General features: G+C 39.4%; 1 protein-coding gene across 3 annotated transcripts in view; it reads left to right on the top strand.

Annotated features, from left to right (window-relative positions):
* The window catches only part of Akap11 (A-kinase anchoring protein 11), a 44,867-nt gene extending 31,096 nt beyond the window's left edge, over positions 1 to 13,771 (top strand). Inside the window, exons 8-12 of one of the 3 annotated variants that reach the window (XM_085698306.2) lie at positions 535 to 690; positions 2,566 to 2,649; positions 3,351 to 3,397; positions 6,680 to 6,840; positions 10,191 to 13,771. In XM_085698306.2, coding sequence (XP_085554432.2) covers positions 535 to 690; positions 2,566 to 2,649; positions 3,351 to 3,397; positions 6,680 to 6,840; positions 10,191 to 10,331 — 589 coding nt within the window. In that variant the 3' untranslated portion in view covers positions 10,332 to 13,771. Of the gene's footprint in view, positions 1 to 534; positions 691 to 2,562; positions 2,650 to 3,350; positions 3,398 to 6,679; positions 6,841 to 10,190 lie in introns of all 3 variants that reach the window. The other 2 variants (XM_085698305.2, XM_085698307.2) reach the window with 2 other exon arrangements.
* The last annotated feature ends 5,903 nt before the right edge of the window (positions 13,772 to 19,674 follow it).

The raw sequence follows: 19,674 nt of genomic DNA, 5'->3' as shown, positions 1-19,674 counted from the left end.
CTTGGCTGACTATGTAGACCAGGCTGGATTTGAACTCAAAGAGATCTATTTTCTCTGCCTCCCAAGTGGTGTGATTAAAGGCCTGTGCCATCACTCCCTGCTAAGAGATGTTTATGATTCATGTTCTGAAGAGATTTGTCTAGTTTAAATATAGGCTAGGTTGACACAACTAGAATTTCAAATTTTTCTTGTTCTAAAAACCAGAAGGTGTCTCCTTCAGATGCAAATGAAGGTACTATTTTCACAGCAGGTGATGCAGGTGATGCGCTTAGGCCTTGGAGTAAGGTGCACTTCTGAGAAGAGTGAACTGCTCTAGACAGAACGTAGAGAGTGACGCCCAGGATGTCCCTGCATAGCAGTGTGGCTCTTGCTTTGCTGTTCTTCATTCTCATTGTTTGCGAGTGCAGTGAAGAGTTCGGGGGATGTCGGTGTGACTTGGAATATAATTTCATAGAGTCATCTCTATCATTTTTGCCTCCTCATCAGAATCTATGGTGCTATTTTTAAAATTATTATCATGTGCTGTTTTCTTAGTTCAAAAGAAATGGAAGATTTTCCGTCAACGGAGTCATTTGGCAGCCAACAACTGAATCTCAGTGTTGGTGAGGACAGTACTGGTAGCTGGTCCAACTTAAGTTTTGAGGATGACCATCAAGATGAAAGCAGCAGTTTTCACCATCTCAGTGAAAGGTAACTCTGATTTAATAGCTAAGTATGTGATAAAGGTCTTCAGACTTCAGCAGAGTGAGCAATAGGTTTACATTATTATTTGGAAATTCTCAATTTGGCAGTCTGTTCATATTTCTAACATTATTTTGTTATTCCCAGTGTGCCTTTTTGGTTTGGTTTTATTTTAATTCTTTTTGAGGGGAATGGCTTTTGTGGTGTAGCTCAGGCTGGTCTTAAAGTGAAGTTTCTCCCTCAGCCTCTTGGGATGGATTATATTATAGGCTGTGGATTATACTGTTCTGCCTGGCTTCTAAATGGTCATGACACATATTGAATACAGTAGGGAGAGAGCATTTTATTCTTTCTGTTATTCAGTTGTTACTTCCCATGTTTATCTAATACTTAAATGATGGATTTTTATTACTAACTAGATTGAAAAATTATTGTTTATAGATTATGGGAAAAATTTTACTTTTGTGTCTTTCTTTGTTTAGAGAATCATTTTTTTAAAGTAAAAGATAGGGTTTGAGATCGTTCTCTCTTTTCTGTTTATAGTTGTGTGTTCTGTGCTACTGTATTTTCTGTATTTTCATTTGCCTAATGACAGACTTTGGTCTTTTGTCTTTATGGTTTTATAATGGAACTATATTTGAGGATATGTTGAAAAGATGACTTAGTTTTATTTCTATTCGTTAATGCATTGTAATTTGTGAAAGTTTGATACTGTTAAAGTGAAAATGGGTAAGTAAATTATGTGAAAATGCTTAGAAACTACTTATTTTAAGTAATCATGACTTTGGTTACCTTGACAACACTTACTGATGCACAAGAAGTGAGTTGATGTTAAAGAACCAAAGTTCAGGTTTGTATAGATGATGACTTATGATTGACCAGCCGAGAGTAGGAAGTAAAGCTGCTTGTCACTGCGAACTAATGTGCTTACTAATTATTTTAATAATTAGGAATGATTAGAATTTTTAAGTTGCATCTTGAAAATTTTAATCTGAACAATATACTGTAATTTTGTTTTTGAATATGGTTGCTTTTTTCCCTCTGCAAACAACGCTTTGCTGCAGTTGTAGATAGAGTTGCCTCTTTGTTCTTTTGGCTAGGTAATAGAAGAAGGTAGAGCTATGTGTGGCTTTGACTGGCCAGCCAGCCAAGTGTACTGCTTAAATAAGCCCTGCTTCTTCTAGCTTTCTTCTGAAGAAAATATGTGCTGTTTGCCACCTGCTCATGTGTGTAATGTAAGAAATAGGTAATTGGCATAGCGATGTGATGAGCAAGGACTGTTTGAGGCATTCTCCCCCACACCTATCATTGTTTTCTACTATTCAGAAATACCAGAAGACCTCAACTTAGGTCTCTTTTTTTTTTTTTAAGTTTTATCCAAACTGAGAAGTAGGAAAGTATATTGCCTTTTTGTTTTTGTTTTTTATAAATTACATGTTAATATTTGCTGTGAGATATATATTTTATCATTTGTCATTCTAAAAATTCTGTTGTCTTTGTCTACAAAACAAATAAACTTTTAAAATACTTCCATGATGTTTTGAGGACATTGAATAGAATCCCTAAGTGGTGATGGTGGAGCACACCTTTAATCCCAGTGCTTGGGAAGCAGAGGCAAGTGAATTTCTTTGAGTTCAAGGCCAGCCTGGTCTTCAGAGCAAATTCTAGGACAGCCTACACAGGAAAAGCTACACTGAGAAATGCTGTCTAGGAAAAAAAAAAACTCCCTAGTCTGCAGCCCTGCCACTTCCCCTGTGGAATAGCAGTGGCAGTCTCGTGTCCCCACTGTGGGTGCTCCGCTCCACAGACGCTGTCTCCAGGAAACACAGGTGGTCTTCACTATTCGTCTTCTAGTTCAGCTCTGTTCTTTTCTCCCTCCAGCAGTAATGGTAACAGCAGTAGCTGGAGCAGTCTTGGTTTAGAAGGAGATTTGTATGAGGACAATTTATCCTTTCCAACATCAGACAGGTTGGTCCAGTTTAGAAACTTAAAAACTGATGAGTCTTTCACCACTAATGCATGATGTCATGTTCTTAAGAGAGCCAATATGTATTAACCTGCTTTTCTCCTGAATTTTGACATAATTCTGCTCGATACATTTACATCTAATGAAAATTTCAACTAGCTAAAATATGACTGACATCTAATTGCAAAATGTGTGACTGTTTGCATGGGTTGCTCTGCTTGCTATTTTTCATTCTACCAATGATTTCATTAAAAAGAGCTTGCTTCCTACAGGATTTCTGTTGTTTTTTTGTTTCATTTTCCTATGTAGTTTAATTTCATATATAGTAAGTAGAAAAATTGTTTTGAAACATATTAAGTGGCATTAGTAGAAGCAGTAATACTTCATTATTCATGACATTCTGTGATATTCAAATAGTATATTGCTTAAAACCAAATTAGAATATTTCACCTTCATTTGAAGTTGCTTGGCTTTAAATGTCATGATAAAGAGAGGCTTCTATAGGCACTATGTGCAACCTGTATTTTAACATGAAATAATGTGAGAAGCAAAGCTTCGTTCTGATTTTCATTTCCTTCTTTCTAAATGTCATATGTCATATTGTAACATTTCATTCCTTACTACTTTTCTGAGAAGTGGTTTAATCCATTACTAATTAAGCCTTTTTTTCTTTTTAACTGCTTCTGTTGTGTTCTTTGGAAAGTGATGGACCAGATGATGGAGATGACGGTCAGGAGGATGGTGTGGAAGGTCAGTCACCGTTTGCTTCTCTAGGCCTTTGTTTGTGTTTGTGCCCCTTACAGATGGGTTTTGGATTGTTGGTATGAAACACACAAATCACCCCGTCTCAGAAATAAAAAGTTTGAGAAAGAAACTTAGGATATGTTTTTTCTTTCCAAAATTTAAATCTAAAATCCTTATGTTACAAAATTAATTTATTGTAATTACAGCATTTTATTTATTACTCTGTGTTTTAGTTATTTTCTTGTGGCTGTGACAAAGTGCTTTCAGAAAGGGAAGGAGTTTCATGCAGGGTGCATGGCAGTGGGAGCTGGTGGCAGGAGGAGGGTCAGAGGGGCTGTACTACTCAAAGGCCCACCCCTAGGGACCTGCCTCTGTCAGGCCCCAAATAATAATGATTTCACAATGTCCCAAAGCAGTGCCACTTACCTGGGGACCAGAAGTTCATTCAAACTGTATCTTTTATGTTTTCCTTCAAATTAGTAACTTAGAATTGGTATTTTTCCTCAAATTTTTGTGAGCTGAAAAGTAAACATGGAAAGGCACTTTAAATGTTCCCTCCCTTCTCTTCTATTTCTATACTCACACATACACATATTTGAAGGAAGTAATCCTTTCTTCAGTGAATAGAGTTCTTACTATGCCAACATAAGATATCATTGACTGCAGCATTTTGAACATGGTTTGTGACCTTAATTCATATACTAAAATATCCAAGTGAGCCTAGAGACTTCATTCACATCAAACCTGTTTTCATTGTGTTCAGATAGTTATTGGATGCCCTCCTCATATCTTACTTTCTTAAAGTATGAAAATGGTAATGGTTTCTATGAAACAGCACATCTGAATTTAAAATATAATTAATATTTATATATTATATTTATTATAATTATATTATATATTATAATAAAAATATAATATAATAATTTAATATAATTATTAATATTTTTTGAACTATTGAAATTTTGTTGTTTCTTTAGAAATAAGAAAATTGAAGGCTCAGGATGGCTTTGTGTGTTCCGTGTTATGAGTACAACCCTGTACCTGCATGCCACAAATGTAGCATTTGACAAATGCTACATTTGTCAAATGACGCTGACACAGTCAAATGACTGAGACACTGACAAATGCTCCAGAGGATTTCTTGAGTAGAGGGTATAACCCCTGAATTCCAGCCAGTTTGCCCACAGTGCTCTCATTCAGGGAAGTTGCAGAATAGTTGTTAAGCCAAAATTCTCAGATTTAAGATTACTACTATTTAAAAATTTTAAATTCCATTTATTTGTTTTGCATGGTGCACATGCATGTGCACACATAGCTGTGAACACTTGACTGACTCTGTTCATGCTTCTCACGTGGAGTCAGTTCTCTCCTGCCACGTGGGACGTAGGATTCAAACTCAGGCCGTCAAACTTGACAAAAGTGCCTTTACCAGCTGAGCCATCCAACTAACCCAGATTATTAATAAAGTTTTATCTTTATTTTATGCAAATGGATGTTTTGCTTACATCTGTATGTGTGGTACTCAAGAAGGCCAGAAAAGAACATCAGATTCCGCTGAAACTGGAGTTCAAACAGTTAAGAGCTACCATGTGGGTGCTGGGTCAAATCTGGTTCCTCTGCCAGAGCAACCAGTGCTCTTAGCTACTGAGTCATCTTTCAAGCCCTTATTATAATTTTTAGAATTAGTAATAATCTAGGTAATATTTGCTTTACTTTTGCTCATTAGTATGTTGGCCTTTAAAAGTCATATTCTCTCTAATAACTCTAATGGATATAATTCTTTCAAAGACTATCCATGAACATATGCATGCCATGTTATTACTGTTATTATTATTATTATTATTATTATTATTACCTAGTTTTTACTTAACTAACTTTGCTGAGGAATGATAAAGAGAAGAGGTGCAAGTTAATATGAATAAAATAATCATTAAAAGAATTTATCAGTGGGGCTAAGAATTTTTTATGTTAATAAGTAGAAACCCGGAGGTTAATTATATGCAGCTGTGTTATTCCTCAGCTCTTGACATCATAGGCATCGCTCATATACGAAGTTACATCCAGCTTCTCAATTTGTTTCATTAGAAGATAGATTGATTTAGATTTACAGTTTCAAAATTAGGGAATTCCTACACCAACAGATACCTGCTTTTTAAACCTCCCTCCCTTCCTTCCTGTTAATTTATTTTGGTTAGGAGGCATCAGCCCTAACCTCTGTTGAAGTTTCCCATCAGGTGGCAGCCAGCAGGCCCTAACCAAGGAAACTCTAGCCCTGTAGAGAAGCATTAAGTGACTAGCTACCAATCCCAGAAACACCGCAGGCTTTACTAAGGGTCTTAGGCACTGTGACTTGCTCCATAGTATATCAGACCTCCTTTAAAGCAAACAGACAAACCGTTTCCTAAATTAGTTCTTGATGTTTAGCATGTAAAATCCTGGATGGATTTCATGTGTTTTCTGAATACATATCATACTTTCTCTCATTGTCCCTCGTTCCCTGTGGTCCTTCTCCCTAACATGTGATCTTCCCTTCTGCTCACGTCACACGACTCCCATTACCCTTGCTTCCCTCCCCCTTAAGATTAGTTTTCCTTGCCTCTCGGTAGTCTTCCTTCTACCTTCATGAGTCATGCAGACATACACATGTGCATATATGTATACATGTACGTATTTTAAATGTTGATTCTGCATAATAAAGGAAACATACACTAGACATACTCTTGATTGAGACTAACTGGCACAAAGGAAGAAAAGATAAATTTCTAAGAATACTGTGAATTAAAAATAAAGGGTCGACACAAATTATAAAAATGATTAGTAGTGGTCTAGAGTTCCATATAGCAGAAAAATGTCCGCCAACAACAAAGAACTCCATCAACATTTCCAGTATTAGTACATACTGGTGTGCAGACTGTCAGCATGCCCCTGATACTTCTTGTACTCAGTCATCCGGAAGCAGGAGTATCCAACATGGTGTTGGTTCCATCATCCAGCTAGGCTATCTCCTCTGGATTGAAAGCATCATTCTCATTAACAAGGGAATAAACTTGAGAGCCCTGTCTTTTGTATTATATTTAAATTCACTTCAAACAATACTTTACATTTGTTCCATCAGTAAATAATCAATGTTATTCTTTTGTTTTAAGCATTATTTTGCCCTTAAGAAATGCTTTATTTGGCATTATGGTATATCTAAGGAAAGCATTCACTGGAATCTTTAAATTGAAACCAGAATTTTGAAAGTTGAGTTGATGAATTTCACTTCATATTGTTTAAATTTATTGTTAGATATGCAACAGAATGGAAAGACTATGCTAATCATGAACATTGACCTGGAACCAGGAGCAGTAGATCCGCAGCTAAGGATTATTCTGCAGTGGCTTGTTGCCTCTGAAGCTGAAGTTGAAGAACTTTATTTTCATGACTCTTCAAAGAAGGAATTTATATTAGTAAGTACCTCCCTTCTAGAGTGGTTGTGAGAAAATAGTAACTCTGTGTAATAATCTTACCACATTGTTGGTTTTAGCAAGATGCTTGCTGATTGCACAATATTAATACGTAGGCCGTGGAATCTCACAGTTGAGATTCAGAAGTCAGCCCTTCCACTTTCCAGTAGGTGTAACCTTGGAGAGGGGAGTCAGTGAATGCCTCAGTTTTCTTAGTGGGATCAGAGGATACAGAGTTACCTTACAGGTTTATGAGGATTAATTATAATACTTTAAAAAGAAGTGCTTGATCTAATACTCTAACCCTAAAATTTAAATGTCAGTAATAAGCAGCTAATGTATTCTTTATAAAAGATCCAGCTATTCTATTTTAATGATTCTTAATTGTACCTAATTAATTAGGTCTTTCTTATCTCACGCTAATAAAAGGCTGGTATAATGAAAAACCAATAACAGAGTAGTTAGGAAACTTTCCTTGAGTATTTTTAATATGTACCAAGCATTGTGTTAATAGGGATTTTCAGATTGTAGTTTTACGAGTGTTTCTCCCCTGGTTTTCCTTATGAAAAAATATATTAATCTTACCATAGGCTATAAAACAGTCCAGGGAATAACCAATATAGATCTATCAATAAAGACAGAAAAGGAAAACCCAAGTTACTCTTAGTTTCTGGTTCAGAATATGACAGTATTGTTGGAAGACGTCTGAAAGGGGTGAACAGTCGGACGTTGACTTTTACTTAGACTGGGGTTTATTAGTGTGAGGCTTCTGTTGTAGGAGGAGAAATAGTCTGGGAAGAGGTGCTCAGGACATGAATTGTCAAGTGGAAGTGCGGGTCAGGGAGCTGTTAGAACGGAGGCCTGAGGAGGCCTAACCCAGGGATCTTTGCCTGACTGAGTCAAGTCCAGTGCTCAGTTGTGATGGCAAGGTTTATTACGCTTGTGGCTAATTTTAACCATGTGGCTAATTTTAAATAATGACTTTCAGAGATCATATCTTGCAAGGACAGGGCTACTGTTTTATATATGTAGATACGATATTTATATATTATTTAACTAAATGTGTATATGACTATATATACATATATCTTCACAGGGCTACTGGGGATATATGAAACAGTTAAGAAGCAAGTTCAGATTATGTTTGGTGGTATGAGAATAATAGAAATACTTTATGTCTTTCTGGGTCATATATTTAATTTTGATATTTTCACTATTAAATAGAACAAACAGTACTACCTTGAGGATAAATGGAAGATGCCATACAATTGTGTCAAGAAGTTATAAACATATTTATGTAAGTGACAAAAGAGAAGCTAGAGTAAAGATTTATCCTGAGACGCTGTCATCAGAATGAGAAGACAGTGTGTGGAAGGAAACACTTGCAGTTGTGTATCTGGCAATATTCTTAGCCCTAACACATATAAAAGACTTCTTCATCTTAAAAATAGAAGGGCACCTGTCTGTCTGAAAAATGGACTAAGAGTTATTACTGCATTTCTTAGGGTTTCTGTTGCTGTGATGAAACACCATGGCCAAATGCAGGTTGGGGAAAAAAGGGTTAATTTGGCTTACACTTCCACATTGCTGTTCACTATTGAAGAAAGTCAGGACAGGCACTCAAGCAGGGCAGGATTCTGGAGACAGGAGCTGATGCAGAAGCCATGGAGGGGCACAGCTTATTGGATTGCTTCTCCTGGCTTGCTCAGTCTGCTTTCTTATGGAACCCAGGACCACCAGCCCAGGAATGACCCCACCCACGATGGATGGACCCTCCCCCATTGATCACTAATTGAAAAAATGCCTTACAGCTAGAGCTCACAGAGACACTCCTCAGCTGAGGCTCATTCTTCTCTGACAGGTCTAGTTTGTGTCAAGGTGACACAAAGTCAGCCAGTATACTGCATATCTTTGGAAAATAAAAACATTAGGAAAATGTAAATCAAAACCACTGCGCTCTTCACACTCAACAGGGTAACTGTCATGGTGGGTACTACCAAGTGTAGGAGGATGTGGAGATACTGCATCCTTCCTACAGTTATTAGAATCTAAAATGGTGAAGCTGTTGTGGAGAACATCTGACAGATCCTCAAAATGCCAACGTACAATATTGCCATGTTACCTAGCATTCCACTGATTGGTGGTGTGCACCTGAAGGACGTAAAAAACAAAAACCTGTGCAGAAATGTCCATGGCAACATTATTCATAGTAGGTACGAAGTAAGAATGTGTTATAGGCCTCTAATCCCAGAACTCTGTAAGTAGAAGCAGGAGAATTACTGTGTGTTTGAGGCTACCTTGGGTTAAATACAGGAAGTTCTGGCAAAGTTAGGGATACATAGAAAGACCCTGTCTCAAACAAACAAACCAGAACAAAACAAAGAGAATTCTCCACCTGTTCATCAGCTAATGAATAGAGAAGGAGCTTTGTTGGCTGGTATAAAGTGGTAAAAGGTGCTACGCCATGGTAAACCCTCAAGGTAACTCTGCTAAGCAGAAGCCATACAGAGTGCACAGCTCATTTCTGTGAGATGCCCCCCAGCAGGCAAACCTGTAAGGCACAGAGTAGATGAGTGCTCTATCTGAGGGTGCCGGGGAAGATGAAGAGAGGGGCTTCTGATGGAGAGGGCTCCTTCTTGTGTAAGGAGAGAGCATTCCAGTATTGGTTGTGTGGTAGTTGTCTTCAGTTCATTCATATACCAAAAACCCATTGCTTATGAATTATCTCACAAAGCTGTTTTTAGAAAAAAAAATCTGTAGTAAAATAGTTTTTCAGAATTTATTTTGCAGATCTTTTTAAACCTAAGAATTCTTACAGAGTTGAGTAGACAGAAAAGTAAGTAAGGCCATCTTCTGTTTTGCTGTTGTAGAGTTTCTTTAAACCCATTTACTCTTTTGCTTGCTTTTTTGTTGAAGCATTACATTTCTTAACTTAGGAAGCTATGGTTCTGTTGAGGCTGGAATGTTTTCTGGAATACAAACCACACTATATGTTGTGGAAAGAAAATCCACATCCTTTTATTAAGCTTGACATTGTTGTTATTATTCTGTTCCTAATTGAGGGTGTGGCAGATGTATTTAGTTAGGTGCAGAATTTCCTGCAGACGGTTTGACTGCACTCCCACACAGATCCTGAGGTGTCATTCTGTGGAGACATGCTAATAAAGGGCAAGAAAGGAAAGTGTTCAATTTGGGTAAAGGAGTGGTGGTTGAGGGGACATCTTATAACTGGGAAAGAATATTTCATTGTCAAAAGCAGGGTTCCCAGTTTTGTCTTAAGATAAAAATGAAAAATCATTGTTAAATCATTTTCTGTTGATGTGTGTTAACGTCTGTTAATCCTTCTTTCTTAGCTTTCGAAACAGTTGAAAGAGAAAGGATGGAGAGTGGGAGATGTCCTGCAGGCCGTGTTTAAATACTACGAAGTGCTGGAAAGAGCTTCAAGTGAGGAACGATGCAAGTCGCTGTTCGATTGGCTTTTGGAAAATGCCTAAGGCAAACTCCAGACAGTATATTTTATTGTTTTAGGAAGTAAAGAAACTGATGTTTAGTATATTTAGAATAAAATTAAAATGCAGAATATTAACATTTTAATTGAATTGAGAGGAAAGTAAGAAGCCTTTTAAATGCTTTCTGTCATCACACTGTATATAGTTCATACTTTTGTAATCTTTGTCAGAATATTCTCTTTACTTATTCTTCTGTACATGTCGTTGTGTTGTGATGCTGAGAAATGTCTGTGAAGGAGGATCTAATCCTGAGGCTGGTGGCGTTGCCCGATAGCCTTTGTTTGGATCTACTTAGTGCTGCTGCAAACAGGGCTGAGGTGGCTGGCCTGGCCCAAGTGATGATTTTGCTCCTTTAGAAGCAAGTGGCATCTGACGATAATTTATCTGACATCAAGGAAGAAATCAGAGGCTGACATTTTGTTGTGTTTATTTCTGATAAGTTTGTAATCTTTATGTACTGTTCTGTCAGATCAGTTTTATTTCCATAGTTCAGCTATTGGTACTTCTAGATTTCCTCAGACACTTAATTCGTTAGCATACACATAGTGATTTAGAATTCTGTGAACACTGTGAGTGAGTTTCCTTAGCCTTCCATCAAGTGACGTTATTTGCTACTGCTGTCAATCATCCTGGAATGAGAAGGAAAGGGGAGAGGGGGAGAGGTGTTATGAGAGCTGTGCAAGAATAAACTTTAACCTCTCCACTAGTTTATTTTCTTTCACTTTAGTGTTTTCTCAGTTAGAAACCCTCTGTTAACATTAAATAAAATGTCTAAATATTGTCTGTAAGAATTTTGTCTTTTTGATTTATTCAACAAATGAAAATTCAGGTTGTAAAACACATTGAAATTTTAATAATTAATGTGGAAATATACTCAGAGAAGCCTAATAATGATCTTCAGTTTTGGGTTTTTGAAGAAGACCAAAAAATCCGTACTTCCCCAAGAATAATTTTCTTTTAGCATAGTAGGTACCCTCCCTGCACAGCGAACCTAACTGTTTTGTGATGTTCCCTCACATTGTCTTTGGCCTCCACATTCCCTACTGTGATCTGAGGAAAAGCAAGTTGATGTGAGTGAGATGACCCAGGCTCCGTCTCAGGTTGTCTGTGATGTGCAGATGTTGGTTTTTCTCTCTTAATGCCTGCCCTCCCCAAGCTCTGACTTTCCTAGAAGCTGCGATGAATAGGAGACAGCACCTACGAAGTACTTAGATGGACCTGAACTAATAATTATGGTGGAGAGATGTATTGTGCAGAAAAAGCCTCACCTTTGCTTTACCTCCAGAACTACATTATAAACTCTAGTTTTTCTCAGTTTAACATAGAAACACAAGGCCAACATTAAACATACAGTTTTCTATGTTTTCTCAAATATTTTTCAGTTTTGGGAAGTGCAGAGAAATATATCCAGGTGTGCTTTTGTGCAGTTGTGGGCTTATACTGTACTTGTACAAGGAACTATCACACTGCACTTATGTAATTTGGGTGTTTGTATTGGTTAGATTAACAGCAAAACTGAGTTCTAAATTTCTTTGAAGTGGAAATGGCTATATATTGGTTTTATAAAACAGAAACTGCTTTAGGCTTGTTTATGTTAATAGTATAATCATTTGAGACAAGCTTCCCCTTATAGTCCTGTTTCTTTGGCATTTTGGTGAAGCTGCTCTATGCCCAGTGTTCTTGCTTTAAATGCTACCTGCTGCTGACAACAGTCAGAGGTATCGGCCTGAGTTGTAACATGAATAGTGGGACTCACATTGTGTCTGTTCTGTGCAGGAACACGGAGAATGGTAGAAGTATTGGCAGGGCGAGCAGAAGTGTGGGTTGTTTCCCTACAGAAAGTGTTTGCATGTCGAGCAGTGCCATGGACCAGGTGCAGTGTAAAGCAGGCTGTTGTGAAGCATTCCGTGGTTTCCCAGACTTGCTCCATCCGCTTGCGGGTTCAGTCTTCGGAGCACCTCTGTTGGGGCAGCTCCATCGTACAGATCTCTTGACATATTTGTAATGGAGCATTGTATACTGCCATTATGTACACTTTGCTCCTAATGAAATACATTTTACTGGAAAATGTTAAACTTGTGATGTGCAGTGAGCTGATTCTTGGTTTGCCAATTTTAAAGGCTTGTTGTGATGGACAGAAAGAAAGTAAGAGACCCCTGCTGAGGAGCTTCTGGACCGGTCTCACACTGAATTAGCAAGCACATTTGTTTGTGTCCATTTTTGCCTAAGTTGACTTTAAATGACATTTGTATTTTATATGCTATTAATGTTGATTTTGTAAAGTATCTCCTGAGAAATGTCACCAGAGAACCACAGAAGACATGCCAATAGAGATGGGCCGGCTCTTTGTGATGTAAAGCTGACTTCACAGCAGCCTTCAGTGACCACATATAGTGTCTTTGTACTTTGAGAAATGCTTAATTTATCCCTGAAGATGTTTAATGTGAATTAATTCAGTTCTTACTGCTATAATTCTGCTTAGCAAAGGGTTTCTGTTGCTGGTATGGAGGTTTATGTATTAAATGCGCTGTGTAGAGAGTACAGATACTTGACCCATTTCACAGCCGGCAGCTTTGACAGTGGTGGTACATGTTCTCCATCGTTGAATCCGGAGCCATGCGACTGCCTGCTATTCTCCACAACTACTATCACCAGTTTCTAATCAGTGTATTATTTTGTAATTTTTCAGAGAAATCTTTACACAGAGTTTAAATATGTTGAGTCTACACATGGGTAGGGAAAATGCTTTCCATTTAAAACCCTGTCTGCCCGTCACCAGCACTCAAGAAGGAGAGAGTGTCTGAGAATTGGAAGGGCCGTACTCAAGCGAAGTGCGCTTTTCTCATTGTCAGCACAGCCCTGTAGGCATCTCTTGTTTACTGTGCGCCTGCTCTGCACAGGCAGGCGCGGTGCTGGTCACTCCTGCCACTTTATTTATTTATTTTGATCATCTGTACATTCCTTCCATGTAGTTAGTGCTGTTATTCTTCAAATTCTTACTTCAGTTTGCTGTACGGTTTGAACACTATTTAATGCCAGGCTTATATGTTGCTGAATTCTTGCTGCCTTTGGTTACTTGTGCCGTGTTCAAAGTAATCCGCATTCTTGTTCAGTTACTGAATATTTAGTAGAAGCGACTTTGAATAATTGTGGCCATTTGTTTGGGTTTGCTCAATTAGTGCGTTAAGGTCTTATAATGTGTAATAGTAACTCTTCTTTTTGCTCTTGAGTAATTTAATGTTCATTTACCAAAATAGGAACTTCGAGATGCATTTGAGTTTTGTTTTAACAGTGGCTCAGAAAATGTTTCAGAAATTACGTTTGTAATAATTTGCAATTAATTGTTCTTTTCACTTCACTCTGTTCAAGCCTGTGATCTTTCCTCTTCCAGCTAAGAATTATTCAATAAACTTAAGAAATGTCAAGCTGTGCTTTTCATTCTGTGGCATCGTGTTCATTCTGTGTTGAACTAAAACAAAGGCACTCAAGAATGCTGTGTTAGAAGACACAAAAGCAGCTAAGTGCTGGCGTCATGGTTTTGTTGTGTATTGTATTTTGAGTCAGGGTTTCTCTGTGTAGCCCTGGCTGTCATAGAACACTCTTTGTAGACCAGGTTAGCTTCAAAGTCAGAGATCTGCCTGCCTCTGCCTCCCAAGGACTGGTATTAAAAGCATGTGCCACCATGCCCACCTTATGTCATGGTTTTTGAGGGCAGGTGAAGGTTAGGAATATTTTAGTTGAACACTAGATTCTGTCGATTTCAGAGATGCCATAAGGGTACTGTAGGGGCTTTGAAGCCGGCCGTTCATTTTGGATTTAATGCAAAGGTAAAGGATGTTGCCTCAAACATGAGCACGATTCTAAAATTCTTTTGATCCTGTTTGAGCATTCTTTGGTAATATACAGAGATCAGCCTCCTGATACATCAAGTGTGTGAGAAAATCCATGTGGAAGTTACACCCCTTGTAACAGTAATAGTGGAACTCGACACTTACATCAATCTGCAACAGGAAAGGGGAGAAAGTAGCATTATTAGATGTGAAGATGTGAGTTAAATTTACAGTGGGATTTTACTAGTAGAATTTAAATATTTATTTTTTTTTTAGAAATTTTTGGTATAGGGGAAAATGAACTAAAAATACAATTGTTAATTCACTTCCTTCCCACCTCCCACTTTAAACTTCATTATCAGTACCATACCTCAGAGTGAGACTTAGTACCATCTATGAACCTACACACTGTTACTGTCTAAAGCCCATGATGTGTGTTAAGGTTTACTTGTAGTGTTATACATCCTATGAGTTTGGACACACACATAATACATCTTTGTAGGGCATATAAGTACATTCATTGTCCGGTAAGCATTTGATACCCAGAAACTAGAGAAAAGCTTATTAATGTTTCAAAATGTTTAGAAATAATAGCAAGAGATGTAAACCTTGGGTGTTAAGTACATTATAGTCATAAAGAAGACAATTAAATGCTAACACAAACTAAGGGAGATTCCAGTAAGAATGGTCCCAAAGAATAAGACAGGTAGCAAGAGTTTCTTTTTGAGTGAGTTAAGTGGTCATTTGTGATTTGTTCTTGGTGAGTACAGATTTGAGAATGAGGTACAAGACTTGAAGCATCCACACAATTTTCTGAGTGTGAAAGATGGAGAGCAGGGATGAGTAGAGAGAGCTCGTGTATGCAGGGATGGGTATGGAGAGCTGTGTATGCAGGGATGAGCACCGAGTGCTTCTGTATGCAGGGATGAGTACAGAGAGCTCATGTATGCAGGGATGAGTACGGAGAGTTTATGTATGCAGGGATGGGTACAGAGAGCTCGTGTATGCAGGGATGGGTATGGAGAGCTTGTGTATGTGGGGATGAGCACCGAGTGCTTGTGTATGCAGGGATGAGTACAGAAAGCTCGTGTATGCAGGGATGGGTATGGAGAGCTTGTGTATGTGAGGATGAGCACAGAGTGCTTGTGTATGCAGGGATGAGTACAGAGAGCTCATGTATGCAGGGATGAGTACAGAGCTCGTGTGTGCAGGGATGAATACAGAGAGCTTGTGTGTGCAGAGATGAGTACAGAGAGCTTGTGTATGCAGGGATGAGTATGGAGAGCTCGTGTATGCAGGGATGAGTACAGAGAGTTTGTGTGTACAGAGATAAGTACAGAGAGTTTGTGTATGCAGGGCTGAGCCCTACATGATGTCTTGTGCTATAGAAAGAATGAGAGGGACAAGCAGTCTAAAAGCTGCTTACAACATTGTGCAAAGCAATGAAGAGGAGATATGTTTTCTCAGTCTTTGTAGATTTGCAGTTGTCACACTTATTTTACTCTTGTTCTCTAGGCCAAGGATGAAAGTATGCAGACTGAGATGAGTGACACGTTTGAGAGGGGACTCGGGCCAGTGAGATGACTCAGCGGGTAGAATGCTAAGGAGCAAAGCCTGAGGACTCGACTTTAGTCCCCAGGACCCATGTAAAGGTGGAGAAGAGACCTGATCCACATGATTGTTCAAATACACAACTGTGTGCACACTCACACACTTTTTAACTAGCACTAATAAAATGGTAATTAAAAATAAAACTGAGGAGGGACTTAAGCCCTAAGTTTAACTTTAGCTGTTCTCTATGCACTACCCCCATCCATTTTAAATAAATACCATAATGGATTTCTTCTTTTACAGTATGTGATTGAGATTGAACTTTAATTTTTTTTTTTTTTTTTTTGGTGGAGTCTCACATGCCACAGTATTTATGTTGAAATCAAAGGACAATGTGTGGGAGCTGGTTCTGTCCTACCTTGTAGGTTCCAGGAATCAAACTCGGGTCATCAGACTTGGCAGCAGGTGGTTGTGCCCACTGAGCCAACTTGCTGCACTGTTTCCAGAGCTCTGCTGATATGTCTGGCTTGATAGAAGATCTTTTGAAAGTAAGTACTAACGCTAAAGCAGGATGTTGCATTTAAATATGCTTTGAATTATCAGCTTCTTCATTTGAATGCTCAGGGGCAACAATACAATAATAATCCAGTAGGAGATGAACGGCGATTGCCTCTTGTCCCAGAGCAAGTTCCCGTTGCTGCTGGAAGGTCATACTCTCTGTGTCTTGCTCCCGTTTCTTGGGGCCTGTGCATGGAGGTATTTTGTTCTGAGACAGGAACTGCCTAGGGTCATCCAGGCTGATCTTTGAACTAGATGTTTTCTTGCCTTAGCCCCTGAGTCATTTGTGAGTCCCAGGCCAGCCTAGGCTACATAGCAAGATCTTAGTGGCCCAAACATCTTAAGTTTAGAAGACTATGTACAGAAGGGTAAAGTTAGGGGCAGACAGGGAAAAAAATTTGACAAGCTTCTGTTTAGTCTTTACCGTGAATAAAGGCAGGGAACTATCCCAGAGTTTATGAGCCCATGTGAGTCCACAGCCTCAACTGAAGCTAAGTGAGTGGTTTAAAATATCCAGAGCCAGGAGCCGCTTTAGCATATTTCTGTTAAGTCTCCATGTCTGTCAAAGTGAAAAAAAAAAAAAAACGGTCTTGAGGAGCCCAGATCCATCTTAGACTTCTAGTTATTTCTAAAGGTTCTAAAGTCCAAAAAATAAAAATGAAAAATGAGAAAGTTTAGTTTTTAGGAAAAAGAATTGTAAAACCATTAGTGAAAGTGATGGAATTAGAACCAGCTCACAGACTGGTGTTAGAATATAAAGTAGCTGTCACTTTTAAGACACAGAATCCACGCAGTGGTGGTGCACACCTTTAATTCCAGCACTGGGGAAACAGAGGCAGGCAGATCTCTGTGAGTTTGAGGCCAGCCTGATCTCTAAGGCTAAAACCCTGTCTCAGAAAAAAAATTAAGAGGACATAAAGGTGGAAGGGGCAGTGTTGGGGACTGGGGCAATGATTGTAGCGTTGGAGTGGGCACGTTAAAGATCCACTTTGTATTTATGAAATTGTCAAAGAATTGTTAAAAATTTAAGGATATAAAGAAACAACCTACCTACCTTTCAAATGTAATCAAAGACAATAGACTTGTAAGATTTCTTTTTGGACCACCAACTCACAAAAAATGACACAGAGATTTCTTATTAATTATAAAAGCTCAGCCTATAACTTAGGCTTGTTCCAAACTAGCTCTTATAACTTAACCCATTTATATTAATCTATGTCCCCTCCTTATTATGGTCCCTGAGTTTTGAGGATAGAGTGTTATAATAGGTGACACCTATTTGGGACTGAGTGCTCCATAGACACTAAATCTTTAAGGTTTGACTACTGCTTTCCTGATGAGGCCAAGAGCGGCACTAATCTGTGGGCACAGAGGTGTGCATTTGGAGGGAGTCTTAAGGTTTCTGTTGCTGTGATGAAACACCACAACAAGCAACTCAGAGAGGAAAGGAAACTTTTCGCTTACAGTTCCCTATCATACTTAATTCTCAAAAGCACTGAGGCAGAAACGCCAGCAGGGCAGGAACCTAGAGGTGGGAGCTAATGCAGAGGCCATGGAGGGCGGGGTACTGTTTACTGCCTTGCTCCCCATGCTTTACTCAGCCCCCTTTTTTGTAGAACCCAGGACCACCAGCCCAGGGATGGTACTGCCCACAATGGACTGGACCCTCTTCCACTGATCACTAGTTAAGAAAATGCCTTGTATCTGGACAGAGGCATTTTATCAATCGAGGCTCCCTCCTCTCTGATAACTCTAGCTAGTGCCAAGTTGACATAAAACTAGCCAGTACAGAGGGCAATTTGATACTATCCACTTAGGAAAATAACAGTTATTATGTTTATCTCTGGGGCCTATGAGCTCCTCAACCATGGATTCTTGGTTAGATTTACAGTATCAGGCATACATTTCTTCCTGTGAAGCTGGCTGTAAATTCACTCAGAAAGTGATTGGTTGTCTCCATAACGTTCATACCGCTATTGCACCCAGGGGTTGTCTTGTCAGGCTGGCTGGTTGTGACGACTGTTCATGACGTCTCTCCCCCAGCAGCCTGCACAGCACCTACTATGCTATTAAAGCTAGAAGGGCAGGGAGACAGCCTCTGGCTCAGTAACAGTTTGTTCTGCAACCAGAGTATATGGTGGTTTCAGCAAAAGTGTCTGTCCATTAAGTTCTGGCGGGCAAGCAAGAACAATGACAGTTGCTTGTGTTGTGTTCGGGGTCTCCAGGTCATCCTGACCCATAACTCAAGGTGAAGCATCACACACATGGCACAAACCTGGAAGTTAGTTTAAAAGATGTTACTTAATAAGATCTGCATAAAGAATTAATGGGTGTGTTTAGATGGCTTCTGAAATTTTTGTAAAAAAGGAAAGTGGAAGAAGATTTAACTACAACTGAAAATTATTAAAATTAGAACACTAAAATCGTTATCTCTGTACCTTCTGAATTGCTCCCTCATGAAAGCACACATTTCAGGGTTTTCTCTGCAGCTCATTGAAATTGGGTGGGTGCTGGGAGAGACTGCTGCTCCCCTGCCGCAGGCAGAGAAGAGGTTTCTTCTGTCTGCAATACCCATGTCCTGTTCTCGTTTTGGATTCTCGCATCTACCTGATTTAGAGATTGGAACTCCAAACTGGGGCCAGAGCTGAGGCCCGAGGGAACAAAAGGCCGCAGTCCTGTAAAGAGGCTGGAGAAAGAGGTGGCAGGGACTGGGGAGTGTCCTAGTTAGGGACACTGTGTCCTAGTTAGGGACATGGCTGTGATGAGACACTGTGACCAAAAGCAACCTGGGGAGTGAAGGGTTTATTTGACTTAACACTTCCACATCACTGTTCATCACTGAAGGAAGTTGGAGCAGGAACTCCAACAGGGCAGGGGCTTGGAGGCAGGCGCTGCTTCAGAAGCCACGGAGGGTGCTGCTTACTGGCTTGTTCCCCGTAGCTTGCTCAGCCTGCTTTCTTATAGGGCCCAGAACCACCAGCCCAGGGATGGCATCACCCACCATGGGCTGAGTCCTCCCACATCAATCCCTACTTAAGAAAATGTCCTGCAGGTTTGCCTTCAGCCTGGTCTTTCGGAAATATTTTTTTAAATTGAGATTCCCTCCTCTCAGATGACTTTGGCTTGTGTCTTGTTGACATAGAAGTATCCAGCACAGGTAGGACGGATCAGGCCTTCAGCTAGAGGCAGGGAAGGAAAGCTCTTCTTGGCTGGGAAGGCAGAAGGCAAAGCTGCACCCTGACCGCGGTGATCCTGGGGCTTGAGAGGCAGTGCTGACAGGCCAGGGTCTAACTGAGAGGTTGGAGCTCTGGCTAGCCAGCCACAGTGGTATTTTGGCAGTCTGCTCTCAACAGCGGTTCCCATCTGCCTCCAGCCAGGGTGGACTGGTC

This window comes from Myodes glareolus, chromosome 12 (genome assembly GCF_982192425.1).
Source record: "Myodes glareolus chromosome 12, mMyoGla1.1, whole genome shotgun sequence".
In the NCBI taxonomy this organism is placed as follows: domain Eukaryota; kingdom Metazoa; phylum Chordata; class Mammalia; order Rodentia; family Cricetidae; genus Myodes; species Myodes glareolus.
The sequence above is the reverse complement of the archived record's forward strand: the minus strand, read 5'-3'. Positions and strand labels throughout refer to the sequence as shown.